General features: G+C 32.6%; 1 protein-coding gene across 3 annotated transcripts in view; it reads left to right on the forward strand.

The window, feature by feature from the left end:
- The window catches only part of LRP1B (LDL receptor related protein 1B), a 1,884,038-nt gene extending 1,865,711 nt beyond the window's left edge, over positions 1-18,327 (forward strand). For all 3 annotated transcript variants that reach the window (XM_003921997.4, XM_074399735.1, XM_074399736.1), the window contains 5 exons: positions 2,935-3,011; positions 10,733-10,823; positions 12,023-12,167; positions 15,486-15,584; positions 17,380-18,327. In XM_003921997.4, the coding sequence (XP_003922046.1) occupies positions 2,935-3,011; positions 10,733-10,823; positions 12,023-12,167; positions 15,486-15,584; positions 17,380-17,520 (553 nt within the window). In that variant the 3' untranslated portion in view covers positions 17,521-18,327. The remainder of the gene's footprint in view (positions 1-2,934; positions 3,012-10,732; positions 10,824-12,022; positions 12,168-15,485; positions 15,585-17,379) is intronic.
- Positions 18,328-18,721: the final 394 nt, after the last annotated feature.

The raw sequence follows: 18,721 nt of genomic DNA on the forward strand, positions 1-18,721 counted from the left end.
AAGATAATTGTCCCCAGATGAATAGCAAGGAACAGTGTATTTCAATAGTACAGATTAAAGATGACCAGAGTATGGACTATCGATTTTGCTTAAGTAATAATAAAAAAGGAGATAGATACCAGAGAAATTATATTCAGCATGGCTATGCAAATAATTTAGTGGGGAACTGGACAGGAAATTTTGATGATCTCCACATATTGTATTTCTTAAATCCTCTGCCATTAATGGCTTTGATCACTGTAGTCCACTTAGAGTATGAAGATTTATGGATACTTGGTCCTAAATCAACCGCTGGAGGAACTTGTGGAGCAGCAAATGCCTTAAGTTATAATTTTGTAAGGTAGGCAACAAGAATAATGATTTCTATTTAATAACTCAAAAGAGAATTTTTTAAGACTGAGATGAATGCAGAACAGTGGAACATACTTTATCTCTGGCCATAAAACATTATTTTGTAAGGAGCATAAAGAGAATGGTATAGTGATCATTAGCACATTAAGATGTATAACTCTTAAAATTAATTATTTCTCCAGTACAGTCTTTGAGTTTTTTCCCCCAATATATAATAAGTAAAATATTCTTTAAAGATTATGAATTTAAATGGGCTCCTACAATTTAAAAGAGAGGAGGATTATGACCACTAGCAGGTGACTTCTTTTATCTATCGTAAATATTGGATTCAAAACCATGGATAAATTAGAGAATTATACTGTAATATTAATAAATACCTATGCTACTTAAATTATTCTAGAGTTTGGACTAAGAATCACGCTATCCTTATCCTCTTTATTTAAAAATCTCTGCTAAGTTGGAGATCTCAAAATACAATTACTTTATAAATTATTAAAAATACATGATGTTCATGTCAGAACATAATATGGTCAAGTAGCATTTAATCTACTAATTCCCAAGCAATTCCACATTCTGACTTCAAAACTTTTCAGAAAGTGTAATGATAAGCCCCAGCAGTTCTTTTCTCAGTAACACAATGAAATATGCCTTGGGCCATTTATCTTATCTAAGCTGAACCTGATTTAGTTTTTTTTTTTTTTCTTTTAAATGAGATAAGGTGAAAAGTAAATTTTGATATTTCCAGCAATAATTCAAAATAATTGCACACATGTAGACTTGTACACAACAGCTATTAATACATAATGAAATAACTAAGCAGTCAGCATTAGGTTTTCTGTGGAGCATGTGAAATGTTCTTGGAGTAAATTAGAAAGAATTGACAGATGTAAAGCTACATAACACAAAAAGCATTTCACAATCAGAATTCAGTCCAAAAACATGTTTGCAAAATGTTCCCAAATATATTATTTTGAACTATGTGTGGACTGGCCAATGATTAAAATATGTGAAGAATTGGAACCTTTTTCTAGATTATTCATCTGCAAATACTACAAATTAAAAAGAAAAAAACACAATGATTTCATTTGTTCACTTTATTCTAATAATTCGAAAATATGCTCATTTTATTACTTCACTTTAGTATACAGTGTCATAGACTTAGCCTTAAATGTATTTATCTATGTTAATAATTTACTTGCATTATGGTTTATAATAAACATGATGTATAGAAAATTATATAATGTTTAAGCTTTTTATAACCTAACAACAAAAAAAGCGCTAATGCACAAGTCATGACCTGAAGTATAATATTAATAATTTATTAATTTTCATTTAAATCATGCTCCATAATCATAGTTTTAAATTTATCATTATTAATTAAATAACTCCTTTATCTAACAGTAACCTCATTGCCAATTTATGTTCAAGTTTATATATGCTTATTTGAAACATATTTTTATGTTTATTATTTGACTTTGTCAGTAATAACGATTTGATGAGAATTTGCCCATGATTTAGGACAGCCAATACTGTTTTTATCACTATCACAAATAATTCGTGTGGCATCACAGAAGCTCGGTTCATGAAGAAGCCTCAGATATCAAAATTGGCTATCCAAGAATTGGCAGAGACATTGAAATTGCAGTTATTTAGTTTGGCCCACCATGCTCAGAGAGATTAACTTAGAATGGTTCTGGAAGCCGTTTTTTTAATTGTGTACAGCTATTCTTGATATGGTGGTATTTGACAGTCATTTTAACTACAAACTGAAGCCAATTAAATTGTTTCTCTGTGGATTTCCTGTGGCAGATGCACAGCGGCATCTTATGTTAGCCAATAGACATTGTTTAAACACAACTAAAACTGTTCCAGCATTTATTTTGATGCAACTAGCTAATTTCATAGTTGCAATTTCTGTTGAAATAATAACTTATAATCAGATCTATTATTCTTGTCTTCTACTACTTCTTATCATAATGTCATAGTACTTATACGGGAAAACAACTCCTCCCAGCAAAAATTTGGGCACATTCTCTTGACTTAATGTTAATGGAAGTGTGATTTAAAATGGGAAAGCACTGTATTTTGTTATCTCTGGTTAGGAGAGTAAAAACTCTACAGCTTGAACTATGAGACAGGTGACTATTGCCCTTTCAGTAGTTAGTTCCTCTTTGGACTTAGAAAAACCAGAAAAACAAATCACAAAAACTTACAGAAGGATTTGCTTAATATGCAAACTCAATTTTTGTAAGTGGCCATTTGTAAATTTCCATAACTCTCAAATTAAGTTCCAATACATCAAGATTTTAATACTGCTATGAAATATGTCAATTTTAAGTTTAACGCAGAATAAGTAAAATAACTATAAACCTAAATTTTAAAAAGTATTTTAACAAAGTCCAGTGAAAGTTACACACAGCATACTAACAATATGCAAGAAATTAGCAGAAATCCCTACCTAATTTTCATGGATTTGTAATGCCTGGCTCCTATAACATTTCACTTGGTTAAAATTATTGCATTAGCAGACTTGTGGGCTTTGTTATTCACTGATCTATTTTGTTGTTGTTTGGATATTTTTAGATGCTCCGCCAACTGGTCAGGCACACAGTGTGAAAGACCAGCCCCCAAAAGCAGCAAGTCTGATCATATCAGCACAAGTAAGTTTCTCAGATTAATATTTTGTACATTGCATACAAATAATTTTTATGTCATTGAGTGAGGTGAGTCTTAGAAAGTCTTCTTCATGGAATGTTATAAGAGATTCACTGCTATCAGGTGTTTTTGAACGAGGAAGCACTGAGCTCACATCTAATTACAGGATCCAGGATGTACATGTTTCTTTAGGCTGGGAGAGTTTATCTCAGATTTGGGGAGTTTTCAGAATCACATCTGCTAATCTAATAAAAGCGTTTCCTTCAAAATGTTCATCAGCTACAAAAGTTGCAGATATCACAATGGATGTGATAATGCTTCAGGAAGAAAAATAATTCCATGTTTTAACTAGAGCAAAGTGTATTGTCTTGGAATGCATTTCAATGTGCCGTGGGGGTAAAAACCAGACTTTAGTCTGAAAGTAAGTTAACAAGCAATTCTTAATAAAGATATAAGTTGATTTACTGTTTCTCTATCTTTAAACTATCAGTTTGAAGTATGTTAAAATATAGATCAACATTTTCGCTAATCTTTTTTGTGCAGCCACAGCCTTAGGGTCAGGTGGGTCTGCATCATCACTGTGTGTCTGTGTATGGTTTCAGACGACCTGAAATGATGTTATAAAGTTCTTCAAAATAAATGTCTGAAATTCACACATACTGTCATTAATTTGACCATGAGTGAAAAACCTTTGAAAAATTTGCAATGTCTGTTTCGTGTATATCAATTTGCAAAGGAAAATGTAATATCCTTGAAGGAAGATTGCTTACCTTAGCAATTTTTCCCTAGTCCTTTACTGCTGGGGGGAAGGATTTCATAAAAACAAGCAAAAAGCATACTGTTTCAGAGTTAGTGAAAAAGGAAAACGACTATTAATGTATAAAATGTATTATTTTTGTATCCTAGAAGCAGGTGTTCCATGTTTGCTGACATACCCATTTGTTGTCTCTGCCCCCAGACAGTTTTGATATAATTGTCCAAATTTTGCTAATTTAGAGATTAATTTGGGTTTATTAATAAGCCTAGGCATCTTCAAAAAATTGAAAATAGGTCTATAATAAACAGCCTGGACATGAATATTTAAATTTGGAAAGATGAGATGAGTGATTTTTGGTTATGGAGCACTTTGAGGTGATCTTAGAATTTCTGTGCTCTCCTTAGGTCAGGGAAGGGAGAGGCCCCAGGGAAGCTATGAGCATATAATTGTAGGATTACCACACTGGGATTTGGAGTATTGGTTGATAAAAGGTTAGAGGTGGCAAAATGTGTCTTGCCCAATTTGATACGCAAAAGAAAAAAGAAAATATGCTTTATGTCTCTTCCCAGGATTTAGGGCTCAAATATACTACCAGTAATAACTCTGGAGGTGTACTAATTTATATATAATTTTATGAACAGTTCAAAGCAACCATTAAGAGCATTTTTTTTCTTTTTTCTTTTTTTTAAACGGGCGGGGGGAAGCTTATTAAGAGCATTTTTAATGAAAGAAATGCATTTGAAGCTATCAACCTGTAGGGCATGGTGCATTTATAAACTGGGAGTTGAAAAGATGCTTTGGCCTTTCCGATGGTGGTTTCTCAATGATCAAATATAAAGAAGATACACAGTCTTTTAGAGTATCAAAAACAATTTAAAAATTTTTTTAAACCCTCTGACAAGAAATAGTGTAGAATGTGTATTGAATTTGGAAATTTTGTGTTAGCACCATCCACAAAGGAAATGTTTGGTGTTTGGAAAATGGTTTGGAGCTAGAATGCTCCAGGTGTTTCTGTTAGAGAGTGGGTTCTCAATGATTTGCATGGGCAAATGTAAGGAACTGGTTTTAATTACGTGCAATAGCGCTAAAGTTAAGAACATCAAATAGGGGAAAGAGTTGCAAACAGTTGTAACCCTTTTCCAATGACACCGAAGCTCTTTCTCCCATCACCGATTTAAAGTCATGAAATTTAATAGAAATATTAGTGCATTTTGAAAGGACTGTTAGCTACATAAATGTCAAATTATCACCGACTTGAGAAACTTGACCAAATAATGACTCTATTAGATGCCTATCATCAGACATTTATGCTTAGAGAAATTTGTCTCAGTAGCTCTGAAAGAAGGGAAAAGGTAGTTAAACTGACCTTTCCCACCAAATATGATTACCTTTATGCTTTGGGGTAAAATTTAGTAGTTTTGAATGGTTGTCAAACCTTCCCCAAACTTGAGCAGAAGTCATCTGCCCAATAAGAAAGATGAAACTTTAGAAATATGTTTTCAAATCTGCATTTCAATCATCAGTGGGCCTTGGTTGGCATAGTCCAGAATACACTGCCTCTGTCTGCCTAATTAGCCTCAATTTACACAAAGATTCACCTTTCTGATTTGTGCATGGCTTTCATAATCATCTCTGAATAATGGTAGTGATGTTTACTGACTCTTGGTGTTTGAAATATCTAAAAGCAGCTTGTGGAACTAGGCAAGTCTATTATCTAGGGCTTGATGCTCAGGTTCCATTTTAAAAATCTAGTCTAACTCTTCTGAAGATATTTTCAAGAGCTTTAAAGTCAGGATGATAAAATATTCATTGAATACTTCTATTTTAAATTTATGTAAATTTTAAAACTCACATAAAATTGAGCATTGAATGCTCAGTGTTTGAATTGTGCTATTTGTTGTATCTGCTGAAATTATGAAAGATAAAAATATACTCAGCATTTGTGGGGCAGTAATGTAGGGATGCTCTATTTTCCTATAGTGACAATAGAGGCAAGATATCTGTTAGGGGGTCGTTGTATCTCTTTTTCTACTTTGTCTTTATCATTTTTGTATCATCTATTATGTTTTAGTACTAAAATAAACTGGTTATATGATACCAGAATTTGTACATTTGCACATATAGAAATATAACTGCAAAATTCAAGAAAAGAATGTCTTCTTTCCACTTCTCCCAAAGCAAATGTTTATCAAGTCTCTGCTAAGTGTCAAATACTGCACTAGATCCCAGAGACAGGACAGTGAGGAGGTCAAACAGTGCCTCTTCTCATGAAGCTGAGGTTCTAATGGAGTAAACAGCAATAAAACAAGCAAATAAAAAAGGAAATTTTCAAATGTATAAAGTAATTGTAAATTTTTATTGGTCTGTAAAGGAAGCAAAACCAAAAAAGACGAAAAGGGCAAAGATAGAGAATGTCATGGGAAAAGTAAGGCCAGGAGTGATTTCTCTGAGGTGGTGATACCTCTTCAGCTGAGACTTGAGGATCAAGGTACACGAATAAGGAACAGCAGGTACAACTGTGGAGCGACAAAGAGTTGTACATGTCCAGCAGACTGAAAGAAGGCCCGTGTGCTGGCTTCAGGAGGACAAGGGGGAGAGCAGTACAAACTGAAGTTAGAGATCCAGGACAAAATGATAGGCAGACTCTTGAAGATGACTGGATCACTTTTACTAAGTTGGGAACATATTTTCTTTATAACTGTTAACATTACAGTGAACCAAAATGCTTAAGAGAGAGCATGCTAATTTCAACAAATGCATATACCTCACATTTATACACATCTATAACCATAAACTTCAGAATAGGGTATAGACCACTATGTCAAATGAAGTCATTGTAATTATATAATTTATGCTACTATTATTCTACTGTAAATTTGATCGGTAAATAAAATGCTCTCTTCCTCTGAACTTCATAAGACTGAACACTTCTGGCTTCTCTCCGACCTCTTTTGAAGCAATCCCGTCTTCCTTGTGACATTATTTCCTTTCTATTCTGTCTGGTTAATTTACTCTCTGTTTATCACTAGACACTCTCCTTGTCCTGGATATACTCTCCTTGCCAAGACATAGATTCTTGACATGATTTATCAACTCTATTTATTTCCCCAAAATTCCTATGCTCAGTTTTGATTTATCTCCTAAGTTTGAGACATATGTCTCATTGCATGCTTGATATATCTGTATCTATATCATCTATATTCCACAGGGATCTCAAGTTCAGTCCCCATATAATCTCTTCACTGCCCCCCACCCACGGTCATTTTCTTATACTGTGTTCCCCCTTCTGTCCATATGGATGACTCAAAGGTGGTGATGCTTCAGCTGGCTGCCGAATCATCACTTAAGTTCCATTCTTAACGTTCTCTTTCGTTCCTAAGTTGAATCAAACAATATACTCAGTAGCTGTTACCTTCTAAATTTTCTTCAACATTATCTTTAAAAAACAATAGTACAACTGCCCATCTGCTTTATATGGCTTACATACTCCATAATCTCACCTCTGCTTTCCATTGCAGTCACATCTCCTTCCAGCAGTGTCTAGCCCAACTGTTTTTTTGGATGCATCTCCTTAAATTCCGAGAACAATGCATACTTCCCTAATACAGTATTCATGCTACTATAGTGAATGAACCCATTTGTTTGTCACCTTCTGTTACACATCAAGCAACATGAGAGAAGGGTCATTTTTATCCTCAGTGTGAAACAGAGTTTATATATTGAGGGTCTGAAGCATAGCAAGCACTAGAGATATACTTGCTAAATAAGAATCATGTGTAGACCCTGTGATATCCTAAGAACTGCACTATTTGCAGAACAAAGAGAAACAGATTGTGCCCTTAAAGATCTCAAAAACAAATTGATCCAATGTATTGTGAAAAGTGCAAAATAAAAGCATGCATAGAGTGCTATGAGAACATATATTTTGATTGTTTATTCAGAGGGTATGTAGGACTTTCTATGATTGGCATAATCCTACTTATAACACTATGTGATAGCTAGTAATGGTGATACCAATATTATAGATGAATAAACTGAGACAAGTACAATTAATATGCCTAAGCATATGTTGGTAATAAATAATAAAACTGAGATTTGAATAGAGGTAGCCTGGCTCCAGAGTCCATTATCTCAACTGCTATGCTGTACCAGCTCTTCTACGGAAAGGGGCTCAACACAGCACTTTAAAAATACAGTTCTTCAATGAGAACATATGGACACAGGGAGGGGAGCACTACACACTGGGGTCCGTTGGGGGGAAATGGGGGAGGGGCGGGGGGTGGGGAGGTGGGAAGAGATAGCATGAGGAGAAATGACAGATATAGGTGAGGGGACGGAAGGTAGCAAACCACACTGCTATGTGTGTACCTATGCAACAATCTTGCATGTTCATCACATGTACCCCAAAACCTAAAATGCAATAAAAAATAAATAAAATAAAAATAAAAATACAGTTCTTTCTTCTAATGGAAAAATGTTGCATAATGAGCCTTCAGAACCATGTTGCAAAAAACAACTTGCTCTATTTTTATGAAAAAATTCAGATATTGTCTCCACCCTTAGTAAGTACTGAGTGTATATTTTTTCAATCAGTTTCTAATAATCCACTGACAATGTACTGTTAAAAAAGATCACCTGCAATAGGGCTTGATCATTTCATTTACAGTATAAAATTTACTACCATATATATTACTAGGAAAAATACTTAGTTTTATAATATCTATAATATGATTTTAACAGTATCTGTAGTTTCCAGCAATAAAAATTATTTTATAAAAATTAAAAATTAAAAAAAAAACTTGCCAACCTTCTAGCTGGAATTATTTATCAGTGACATTAGGCATTATAGTAGTTACCTTGATTGGTTACATAAACATATCAGAATTCTAGGCTCTTAAACACAGTGCTGTAATATATGGGATTGTAACTGCCATCTGTGATGGGAAAAAAAAAAAAAAAAAAAAAAAAAAAAACCTTGTTTTCTATCACAGTTAATTAACAGCTTTCTACCTCATAGGAATGTCAAACTGTAGAACAAGTAAAATCTATTTTAAAAGATATTTTATAATTGCACTGAGAGAAAATAAATTTTATATACCTTAAAATTATATTGATAGGTATTTTACACCCACCAATTTTACACAAATTTTAGGGAAAAAAATGAAATCAATGTATTGATAAAGTCATGATCAATCAGCTGAAGTCATAGTTTATGAAGAAAGCAAGCTGTTCGCTGGTATTTAAAACTTGTGAACAAATGTTAATTACCATCCAACGTGCCAGATTTTCTGCTTTCATTAATTACTAATAAATTACAGATGCATATAAAGTTCATGTTCCCAAAACCAAGGAGATAATATAGTAATATCAAACACACTAAGTTCTCATAACTACATGAAAAAACAAAATGACTTTTACATTTTATAAAGTGTCTAAAGAAGTGGCTAGAAGAGATGGTTATGTGGTTATTTTATGCAGATTATTTCTCAAAGTTCTAAATTAGGTACTTATCTTATGCATGAAATTTTCTTAATGAAGCCTTTTTGATATTTTGGCAAGTGATCTCCAGTATGAATTATCTCACCCAGATATCCTCTGGCTATAAAGCTATTAAAACAGATCTATATATTTATAATAAAGTTCTAAGTGGCTGGTTATTGTCCATAATATCACCATTAATTTCTACCTTGATGCTTTCACATGCACATGTATTTGCAGGAAAAATTCATATACTTTAAGAATTTGCAGTGTTCTGTTCTTAATCCATTCGAGATCTCCATGTGAAATTTTAATTAGTTGTTGAGCTGCTTTGTTTCTTAGGTTAACTAGTGATTAAGTTGACTTGATTATATCAACCAGTGGTCTATTCAAAGTAGACAGAAACCTTTGTTTCATGTGTACGAGACATTTTTCAGTAAGAAAAGTTAACATTGGCTACTTCATACTTTCCTATTATCAGGCAACTCTGTATTCAGTTTTCTTCCTACAATAAATGGCATTTGGGTGTATTCTCCTGTGGGTCACATTATTAGCAATGGGCTATTTTTGTCTGTCTACTCACTGACTAAAAAAATTGATTACCCTATTGCCAATCTATTACATAAATGGAAAACAAAGTCTCCATTTTGCTACTTCCCTGTGCTCTGATGTATATAAACAAGGACTAAATTTCACTGACCACTTTTGAAGATTTATTCTGTTAGTGCTAGTACCCAAGACCATTCTCATATGTATGGAAGAAAGGAAAATAATTAACATTTGCCACATAAGCCAAGCTCCCAAATTATGTTTTGCTAAAACCATTCAGGAACTAGAACATGAGAAAGAGAACCCTTTCGCCCCCTAATTTTGTGGAATCAAGCTGACTGCCCTTTGTGGTAGGTCTTTTTGTCTCTGTTTTACTGTTGAAGAGCATGAGCCTCAAAGTATTTAAATAACCTACTTAAGGTCTCATTTCAAGTAAGTTGTGAAACCAATATTTAGGCCAATGTCCATCCTAATCAAACACTGATACTCCTTCTGCCACATAACTTGCCACATAGACCCATGACCAGAAAGTTTGGATTGCTAAAGGAACAAAACTAAGGGTGGTAATGTACTCAGTGAAACTGTGTAAATATTTATTCAGTCATAGTTGGTTTAAAAAGACATACTAGCATATATTTGCATCATTGCAAGTAAAGGTCTGTGATGGGAAACAGTAAGCAGTCTGACAGAAAACTCAGATCTCGAATCTCAAGATATTTAAATGCAACACATAAATGAAAGGTAAAGAAACATTTTCAGCAGATCAAGTATTTAAGAGGAGAGCAATTTTCCAATAACATAATTATGAACCAGAAATATAAACATTTTGGCTAAGCTTATTTTTGTTTTATTGATGTAATTTGGTGCAATGAAGTATTTAGTTGTATCAATTTTTACTTCATTTTATTTATTCCTTCATCTATTCACTCATTTATTTTCCAGGAAGCATTGCCATCATTGTGCCTCTCGTCCTCTTGGTGACTTTGATAACCACCTTAGTAATTGGTTTAGTGCTTTGTAAAAGAAAAAGAAGGTAAGATACAACGTTCTAGATTAGCAGTCAGTCAATAAATCACACAACTAGGTGCAGAAACATATATTTTTTTTTTATTTTTTAAAACATGATTTAGTTATTTCAATTGTAAAATACTATGTTTTTCAAATCATTTTATACCTTTCTTTTATTTTAAGTGATTATAAATTAGACAAATCTTCTCCCATGTTATGTTAATGGAATGGTCCATTTATATACTCTAACAAAACTAACAGGAGATCATATTATTCAGAAGTTAAGTAGAATTTTACATTTGCAGTTGTCTTTCCTTGAAACAGCAAGGGTCTCTGAGGAGCACCTTATTATATTAACGTGTATGATTAGTAATGTCAATACAGTGATACTGTGATACTGATAAGCATATGTACATCTCCAATTTGTACATCTCATTCACAAATAGTGCATTGATTCACTTACTCTATACCTCACTAAAAGTATCATTTCAATTTATTTGAAAATTCACTTATAGATCTTGAGGAATAGGTTGTCTACAGAAAGATAAGAGCCACATGTGCTCATTTATAAATCAACGTGAAAGAATGTATACACATGGACATAGAGTACAGGGTGATAGCTATTGGAGATTCAGAAGGGTGAGGAATGAAAGTGAGGCAGATGATGAGAAATTATTTAATGGGTACAGTGTACATTATTACATTATTTGGGTGATGGACACACTAGAAGTCTAGACTTCAACACTTTGCAATATAACCATGTAACAAGCTTGCCCTTGTAGTCCTCAGCCTTAACTAAGTAATTTTAGAAACTGAAAGCTTTTGAGTTAGTAGCTGAATAATGTAAAACAAAATTCTAGTCATGTGACTTAGTGATTGAAAACAATCTATTTTAGAGTTTCTTTATCACTATTTTGTTGGGATACTTTTTAGAAAGAAGGAGAAAAATTAGAATTTAAAAAGATGATTGGTAAATATTCAATTTCAGATGATGTGGTATTAGCTATTTAGGAGGTATTTATTTCCAGTGTGTTTTTATTAAGTTAAAACAATCGGGAAAATAGCCTATCAAAATACTGCTTTTTGTTCCCCTGTTACTTAACAAATGTAATATAGTCAATTTATTTCAAAATAAGTCAGTAAATCTATAAATATGATAATTTTATAAACCTTGGTTGTGATATTTATACAAAACTCACACATATTGATGTTCATATATTCTAGGACAAAAACAATTAGAAGACAACCTATTATCAATGGAGGAATAAATGTAGAAATTGGCAATCCATCTTATAACATGTATGAGGTAGATCACGATCACAACGATGGAGGTCTTTTAGATCCTGGCTTTATGATAGACCCAACAAAGGTAATACGTCTTAAGATAATGGGCAGTGAACACTGACATTCTGAAGTCTTATCTCTGTTTTATGGTTCTGAATTTCACCAAGTTTTTCAATTATCTGAAGTTAGAATAAAGGACTTCCGTATGTGTTGAATGATATAGCCTCTTCTAAAGAGAAAGTACAATTATGGACTGCATTCACCTGAAGCTGCAAGTTAGTATAATACATCTTAGAAACATCTATTTATTTACTTAGTTCATTTATAAACATGCTACTTATTTTTATTTGTTTTTTATTGAAAAATGACCCATTATCTAACTTTGTTCCCTTAAAGTAAACAAAAACTCCTTTAAAAAATGTTTTAGTATTGATAACCTGCAGCAAATTGTTTAGATCCTCTTCAGGGGATGGATAGATTTATAGATAGATAAAGGTCTATTATATAGTAAATCCACTGACTTTTAAGATTGAAACATATCCAAGGAGAAGACCAGTACATGCAGAGCCTCTAGCAATATGCCTGACAAGTAGTTTGGTGAGACATTTTCTTTTCTACCCCCTCCTTCCCAGTATTCCTTACAGTATAATACAGTGTGGTTCTATGGGGTTTTAATTTGGTAGGAACTGGATACTTACAAGATAATTTTGTTTTCATCGCTTCAGACATTGCATCATTCTTTTAAAATGTATTTATTTTTTGGTTTTAATTGATGCATAATAGGAAACCAGTACGTTGAAGAGATATCTGTATTCCATGTTTTTTGCAGCATTCTTCACAATAGCCAACATATAGAATCAACCTAAGTGTGCAACAACAATGAATAAAGAAAATACTATTCAGACAAAAAAAAAAAAAAAAAAAGAAAGGAAGACAGAAAGAAAGAAAGAAAAGAAAGAAATCCTTTCATTTGAGCTAATGGATGAAACTTAAGGATACTGTTATATGAAATAAGCCAGGCACAGAAAGACGAATACCACATGATCTCACTCACATGTGGAATCTATAGAAGTTAATATTAAAGTAGAGATTAGAATAGTGGTTACTAGAGGGTAAAGAGGGGAGAAGAAAGGAAGAAAGATGTTTGTCAATGAGTACAAAGTCACAGATAAAAGAAATGAGTATAGGTGTTCAATTGCACAGTTGGGTGATGGTGGTTAATGATATTGTATTGTATATTTCAAAATAGCAAGAGGAAAGAGGATTTTTAATGTTCTCACCACAAATAATCATAAATATATATGAGATGATAGATATACAAAATACTCTGATTTTATTTTTCTGCAACGTATGTGTATAAAAACATACAAAATGTAGTATCTCATAAATGTGTGTAGCTTATGTAAAATAATGCTCTATTCAAATATGTTGAGATATTAGCAAACTAGACATAGGGCTTCGTGTAAAAATCTTGGTTGGTATATTTTTAACTATAAAAGAGGAAAGTACTTTATTTTCAAAATAAGTATGTCATTTCCAATAATGTTCAAATGAAGAACCAGATAAGCTGTATCCTTAGACGTCTTTGTAATTAAATCATTTTGAGAAATATTTTTCTGTCATAATATCCTTACTCATTTAAACATTTCATTGTTACATACAGCCTGGCAATCTACAGCCTTTAAAGAATGTTTATTAGTTTTTAATTACTATAAACTCAGGTTGGCAACTTTTAAGAGAAACATATAAATGATACAATTGTCCGGTAAAACTTACGAAGATTCACTTCACTGAATTACCTCAATATTGTTTCTGATAATTTTAGAATATTTTTCTCTAAATTAAGAGTATCAATTTGCTGTGAAGAAACAATTTTTCTTGGTTTATTCACTTATTTATTGAATAGTTATTTATTTTTCTGACATATGAAAGTTACTTCGTGAAAATGCACTTTTACATTGTAAATATCCAAAGTGACCAATCTACATGCAAATTATTTTGCAGTCACAGTCACAGGTGTTCCTGAAGAAGTTGAATAGGATCCCACATATTCAATCTAGTTCTGAATCCATGATTAGATTTTCTAAGCCTACAATTGATGCTCAAATATTAACTTCTATGAGAATCAATCAATCTTTTCACATGGATAACTTGTGCACTATCAGATAATATTAAAATACTTTTCTAATTAGCCATAATTTTGTATTTATTATTTATTATTAATTAATTCACTCCTACATCTGAAATTTTTCAAGGAAAAAATCCTGGTAACCTTACTTTTTATATTTTCTGCTTGAAAATATTACGGAAGTTGAGAGATGATGCATAATGTACACACTGATATTTGATAATCTATTACATCTATGAAGGAGAAAGACACCTTAAATAATAGAGTTATATAGTATACTCTAGTTCAATGGTATTTTATAATCTATACATATATATTAATAAGGATATATTTTAAACATTTTTCATATGAAGGAGGGTTCTCATTTTTCCCTCATCATTTTTATATCTAGTGATAAAATTAATCCAATTCTGTACACTTAAGGAGAATAACTTTTTACACCACATTTTAAACATTTTTTACATTTACTCTAGCAAGATAAAACTATGCTTCAGTGCCCCCCAAATAGATTTTAATGTACATAGAGCATAATAATCAATAAATATTTATTTAACAATTTGATGACTAATGAAAATTGCATCAAATATGACTTAGTTGACTGAGTCTAGCTGAATCCTGATATTTGAATGTAAATATTAATTGTTGCCTAATGAGTAACTACAGAAAAAAAAAAAACAGCTAGTTCTAATAGGTTTAGACAGTAGTGAAAAACAGAGGGCCACATTGAAGCAACTTTAATAATCATATGAATTTTTTAGAGTGTTCACTCTGTTACAAGGGTTTGTAATATGCATAGTGCAATCAGTATAAATTACATGTGAAGAAAAATTTTTAGAACACTCATTTCTGTTATTTTCAAAGTGGGTAAAATTTCTAGTTCAATGGTATTTTATAATCAAAAAGAACACTTAATATAGTTAACAAAATAGATTTGACTTTGTGGGTAACCACAGAATTATTTGAAGGGTTGATAAAAGAAAATTTAATATTTACTAGTTTTATCTCCAAATTCATGCCAATTCTTACTTGGACTGTCTAAATATTTTCTGAATGAGACTTTTGTGAGAGAAATGTCTACTTATGAAGCAAAGATCCAATATTAATATTAATATTGGATCTTTGTTTTAAGTTGTTAGAGCTAACATGAACACACTGTAAATGGCTTAGGGCCAAAGAGTATTTTTATGTTATTTTTAGGAATTAACATTATTTGTATTGAAGAAAAATGGTTCCATAATATTAGATCAGAAACTAAAACTCTCTGTTTATGTACAGGCCAGGTACATAGGAGGAGGGCCCAGTGCATTCAAGCTTCCACACACAGCGCCGCCCATCTACCTAAACTCTGATTTGAAAGGACCACTAACTGCTGGGGTGAGAGAAGAATATTCATTATTCCATATCCATTCCATCACAGAACCCTCACAGTCAAAGACTGATTACTAGACTTAGAGGCTTGTCTTTAATTAAGTTTTTAATTAACAAGAGACTTCAAAACAGCATTTAAATTGAAGGCTTATGTTATGTGTTCTGTGTATGCAAAAGTACATATAAAATGTTATCATTTTAGGCAAGCTATTAAGTAGATATATCTCTTCTACTGGATTTGGAAATGTTATAGACACTTAACAAACATGAGTATTTGTTACTCTTAGAAAAGAAGCTCCAGCCAGAAATTTAAACTGAATAATTTAAATTTAAACTTTTGTTTGATTTTATTCATTTTCTCTCATGGAGCTTTATTTAATATGCACAAATTTGATGTGCAGTTAAATAGTCTGTACTTTAAAATGTGTCATCATATTGAGAAATTACAGATAGTCTAACAAAACCATTCTCAAAAAACATGTTTCAATTAAATGGTGTTTAGAGAAAGCTGTTCTGTCTAAAGTTACACAGTTCATTTTAAGCCGAAGAGGAATAAAATATGCAAATCAAGATATCGAGGAATGAGAATTGTCTCCCTTATCCTCTTTCCCATCAACTGTTTTCATCCTCACTTTCTATCATGTTTGTCTCATTTGCATGGCTCAAAGATTATAATGTTTCTTTGTTGTGACTAAGATTTAATATACTATTTTTGGAAAGACAAATCAAAACAATAACAGAAACAAACACTATGCAAAACCTTGGGATAAACTGCAGTTTGTTAAAAAATGAACATTGTATGTGTATGTTTTCCAACTCAAAGAGGTCAACTACTGCATGCCTCTGTTGTACTTCAAAATGCTATAAGTGTTTGTGAAACTTAAGATGACTCTGTATGTCACAATTCTTTGAAAAAGTCCAAAAATATTTCTAATAAGTACACATAGGTTGTTTGACGCAAAAATATTGCTTTCATTTTAAAGCCTGCTCCACTAACACATTTCCTTACATACATTTGTTGTTTGCTTGTTTTTGAGTTCCTATTGAAAAATTATAAGCACCAAACAATTAAATGCTTTTCTCAAAATACATCTTGGCCGGGCGCGGTGGCTCAAGCCTGTAATCCCAGCACTTTGGGAGGCCGAGGCGGGTGGATCACGAGGTCGAGAGATCGAGACCAACCTGGTCAACATGGTGAAACCCCGTCTCTACTAAAAATACAAAAAATTAGCTGGGCATGGTGGCGCGTGCCTGTAATCCCAGCTACTCAGGAGGCTGAGGCAGGAGAATTGCCTGAACCCAGGAGGCGGAGGTTGCGGTGAGCCGAGATCGCGCCATTGCACTCCAGCCCGGGTAACAAGAGCGGAACTCCGTCTCAAAAAAAAAAAAAAAAAAAAAAAAATACATCTTACCTGCTACTGATAGGCTTGGAGTAGCAATAAGAGGGACAACATAAAAACTGAAAACATGACAATTTAGTTTCACGTTTGTGCTTTTATAATACAGTCTCAGTGAACATAGCTTTCACAGATTTCTTCTGTCTTTTTATATATGTCAAAGCTGCTCTTAGATTCACAAGTTACTTGAAAATCATAAAATTAAGCTTTATATAATATCATGCTCGAGTTGATTAAAGTCTGTAAACATAATATTTAAATGACATTTAAATAACTGCTATTAAATAAATTAAACATATTACATATAAATATTGTTAGGATTGGAAGATGGACATTCTAGAAAGTAAATAATTAATGTGGCCAAGACCAATAACAAAATTATATTTATTTTTTTTCTCCTTCAGCCAACAAATTACTCCAATCCGGTGTATGCAAAATTATATATGGATGGGCAAAACTGTCGAAACTCCTTAGGAAGTGTTGATGAAAGGAAAGAACTGCTTCCAAAGAAAATAGAAATTGGTATAAGAGAGACAGTGGCATAATCAGTGATCCCTTTTATATGCTGTATAAATGTATAAAATATAAGGATTACTTTTGTATGTTCCAACAGTATTATACTTGTTTTGGCATCAGCATTACCTCTTTCTTTATCTTTTTCCTAGTTAATTGTTTTCTGAGTTTTTTGGGTTTCATTTTTTGCTGATGACTATTGATTGACCATTTGTATGGAATTTTTATGAAAAAGAACTGCACTACAGTACAATTTACAACAATGCTGCTGATGACACACCTTTGAATTTGTTAAAATTAAAAACAACATATTCCTTTGTAGTGTGAATATGAGCAATCTATTTTATATGAACTCTTTTGGTTGTACTTAATCAACAAAGAGAATCTCTGCACTTTTCCATTATATGGTTTGAAAGCTGTAATACAGTGTCATTTTATTTTTCTGTTTAAATTGATGGAAAAACGATTGAATGGTCAACTCTCTTCTTTGTGCCCATAATGGTTGTTTCAGACTCTGCTGAAAATATCTAGCACTCACAAGTTCAGCATCACCTGCTTTGAAATTAGCCTTAGATTGCCAAGCAATAGATGAGAATTTTGAGGACAAAATTTAAAAATATATAAAATTAATAATCTGCATGAACACAGATGACTACATTTTCCAAAACTTAGTGGACTCTATGTGATGTATTAAATGTATACACCTTGTAAGCAATAGTTATATTTAGGTGGTAGAACATAGCAAAAATGTAACTGAAAATTGGCAGACTGCACTTACTATGGGATAAGACCTTTTGTTCTCTCTCAGTCTCGAGGAAGATAGCCAGCCTGGAGCACAACAGGGCATTGGGTACTTGTGTCTTATATAATTCCTCCCAATCACAGACATTTTCAGGAAGATTAACCCAACCCCTTACCACACTGAACACTAAAGAATAGTATATAAGCACACAAATTGATGACAGAATTTCAATGATGTGAGTACATCCTCTTTCCTAGGTCAAAAGCAAAGGGCAAAGCAGACATTTTAGTATATAGAGTGATTGGTAAATATTTTCAAGATACAATATGAGTAATCCGTTATTTGCCCTATCCAAAATATACTCAAGGACCTTCCAAGTTGTAGAATGATCTGTCAATAATCAAAGATGGAGAGTCTAAATGCTGTATCAGTTGCTCTGGTATTCAGGTTTCTTTGGGTTTTACAGAACACGTGGACCCCATTCACATTTG

This window comes from Saimiri boliviensis, chromosome 5 (genome assembly GCF_048565385.1).
Source record: "Saimiri boliviensis isolate mSaiBol1 chromosome 5, mSaiBol1.pri, whole genome shotgun sequence".
Classification (NCBI taxonomy): Eukaryota; Metazoa; Chordata; class Mammalia; order Primates; family Cebidae; genus Saimiri; species Saimiri boliviensis.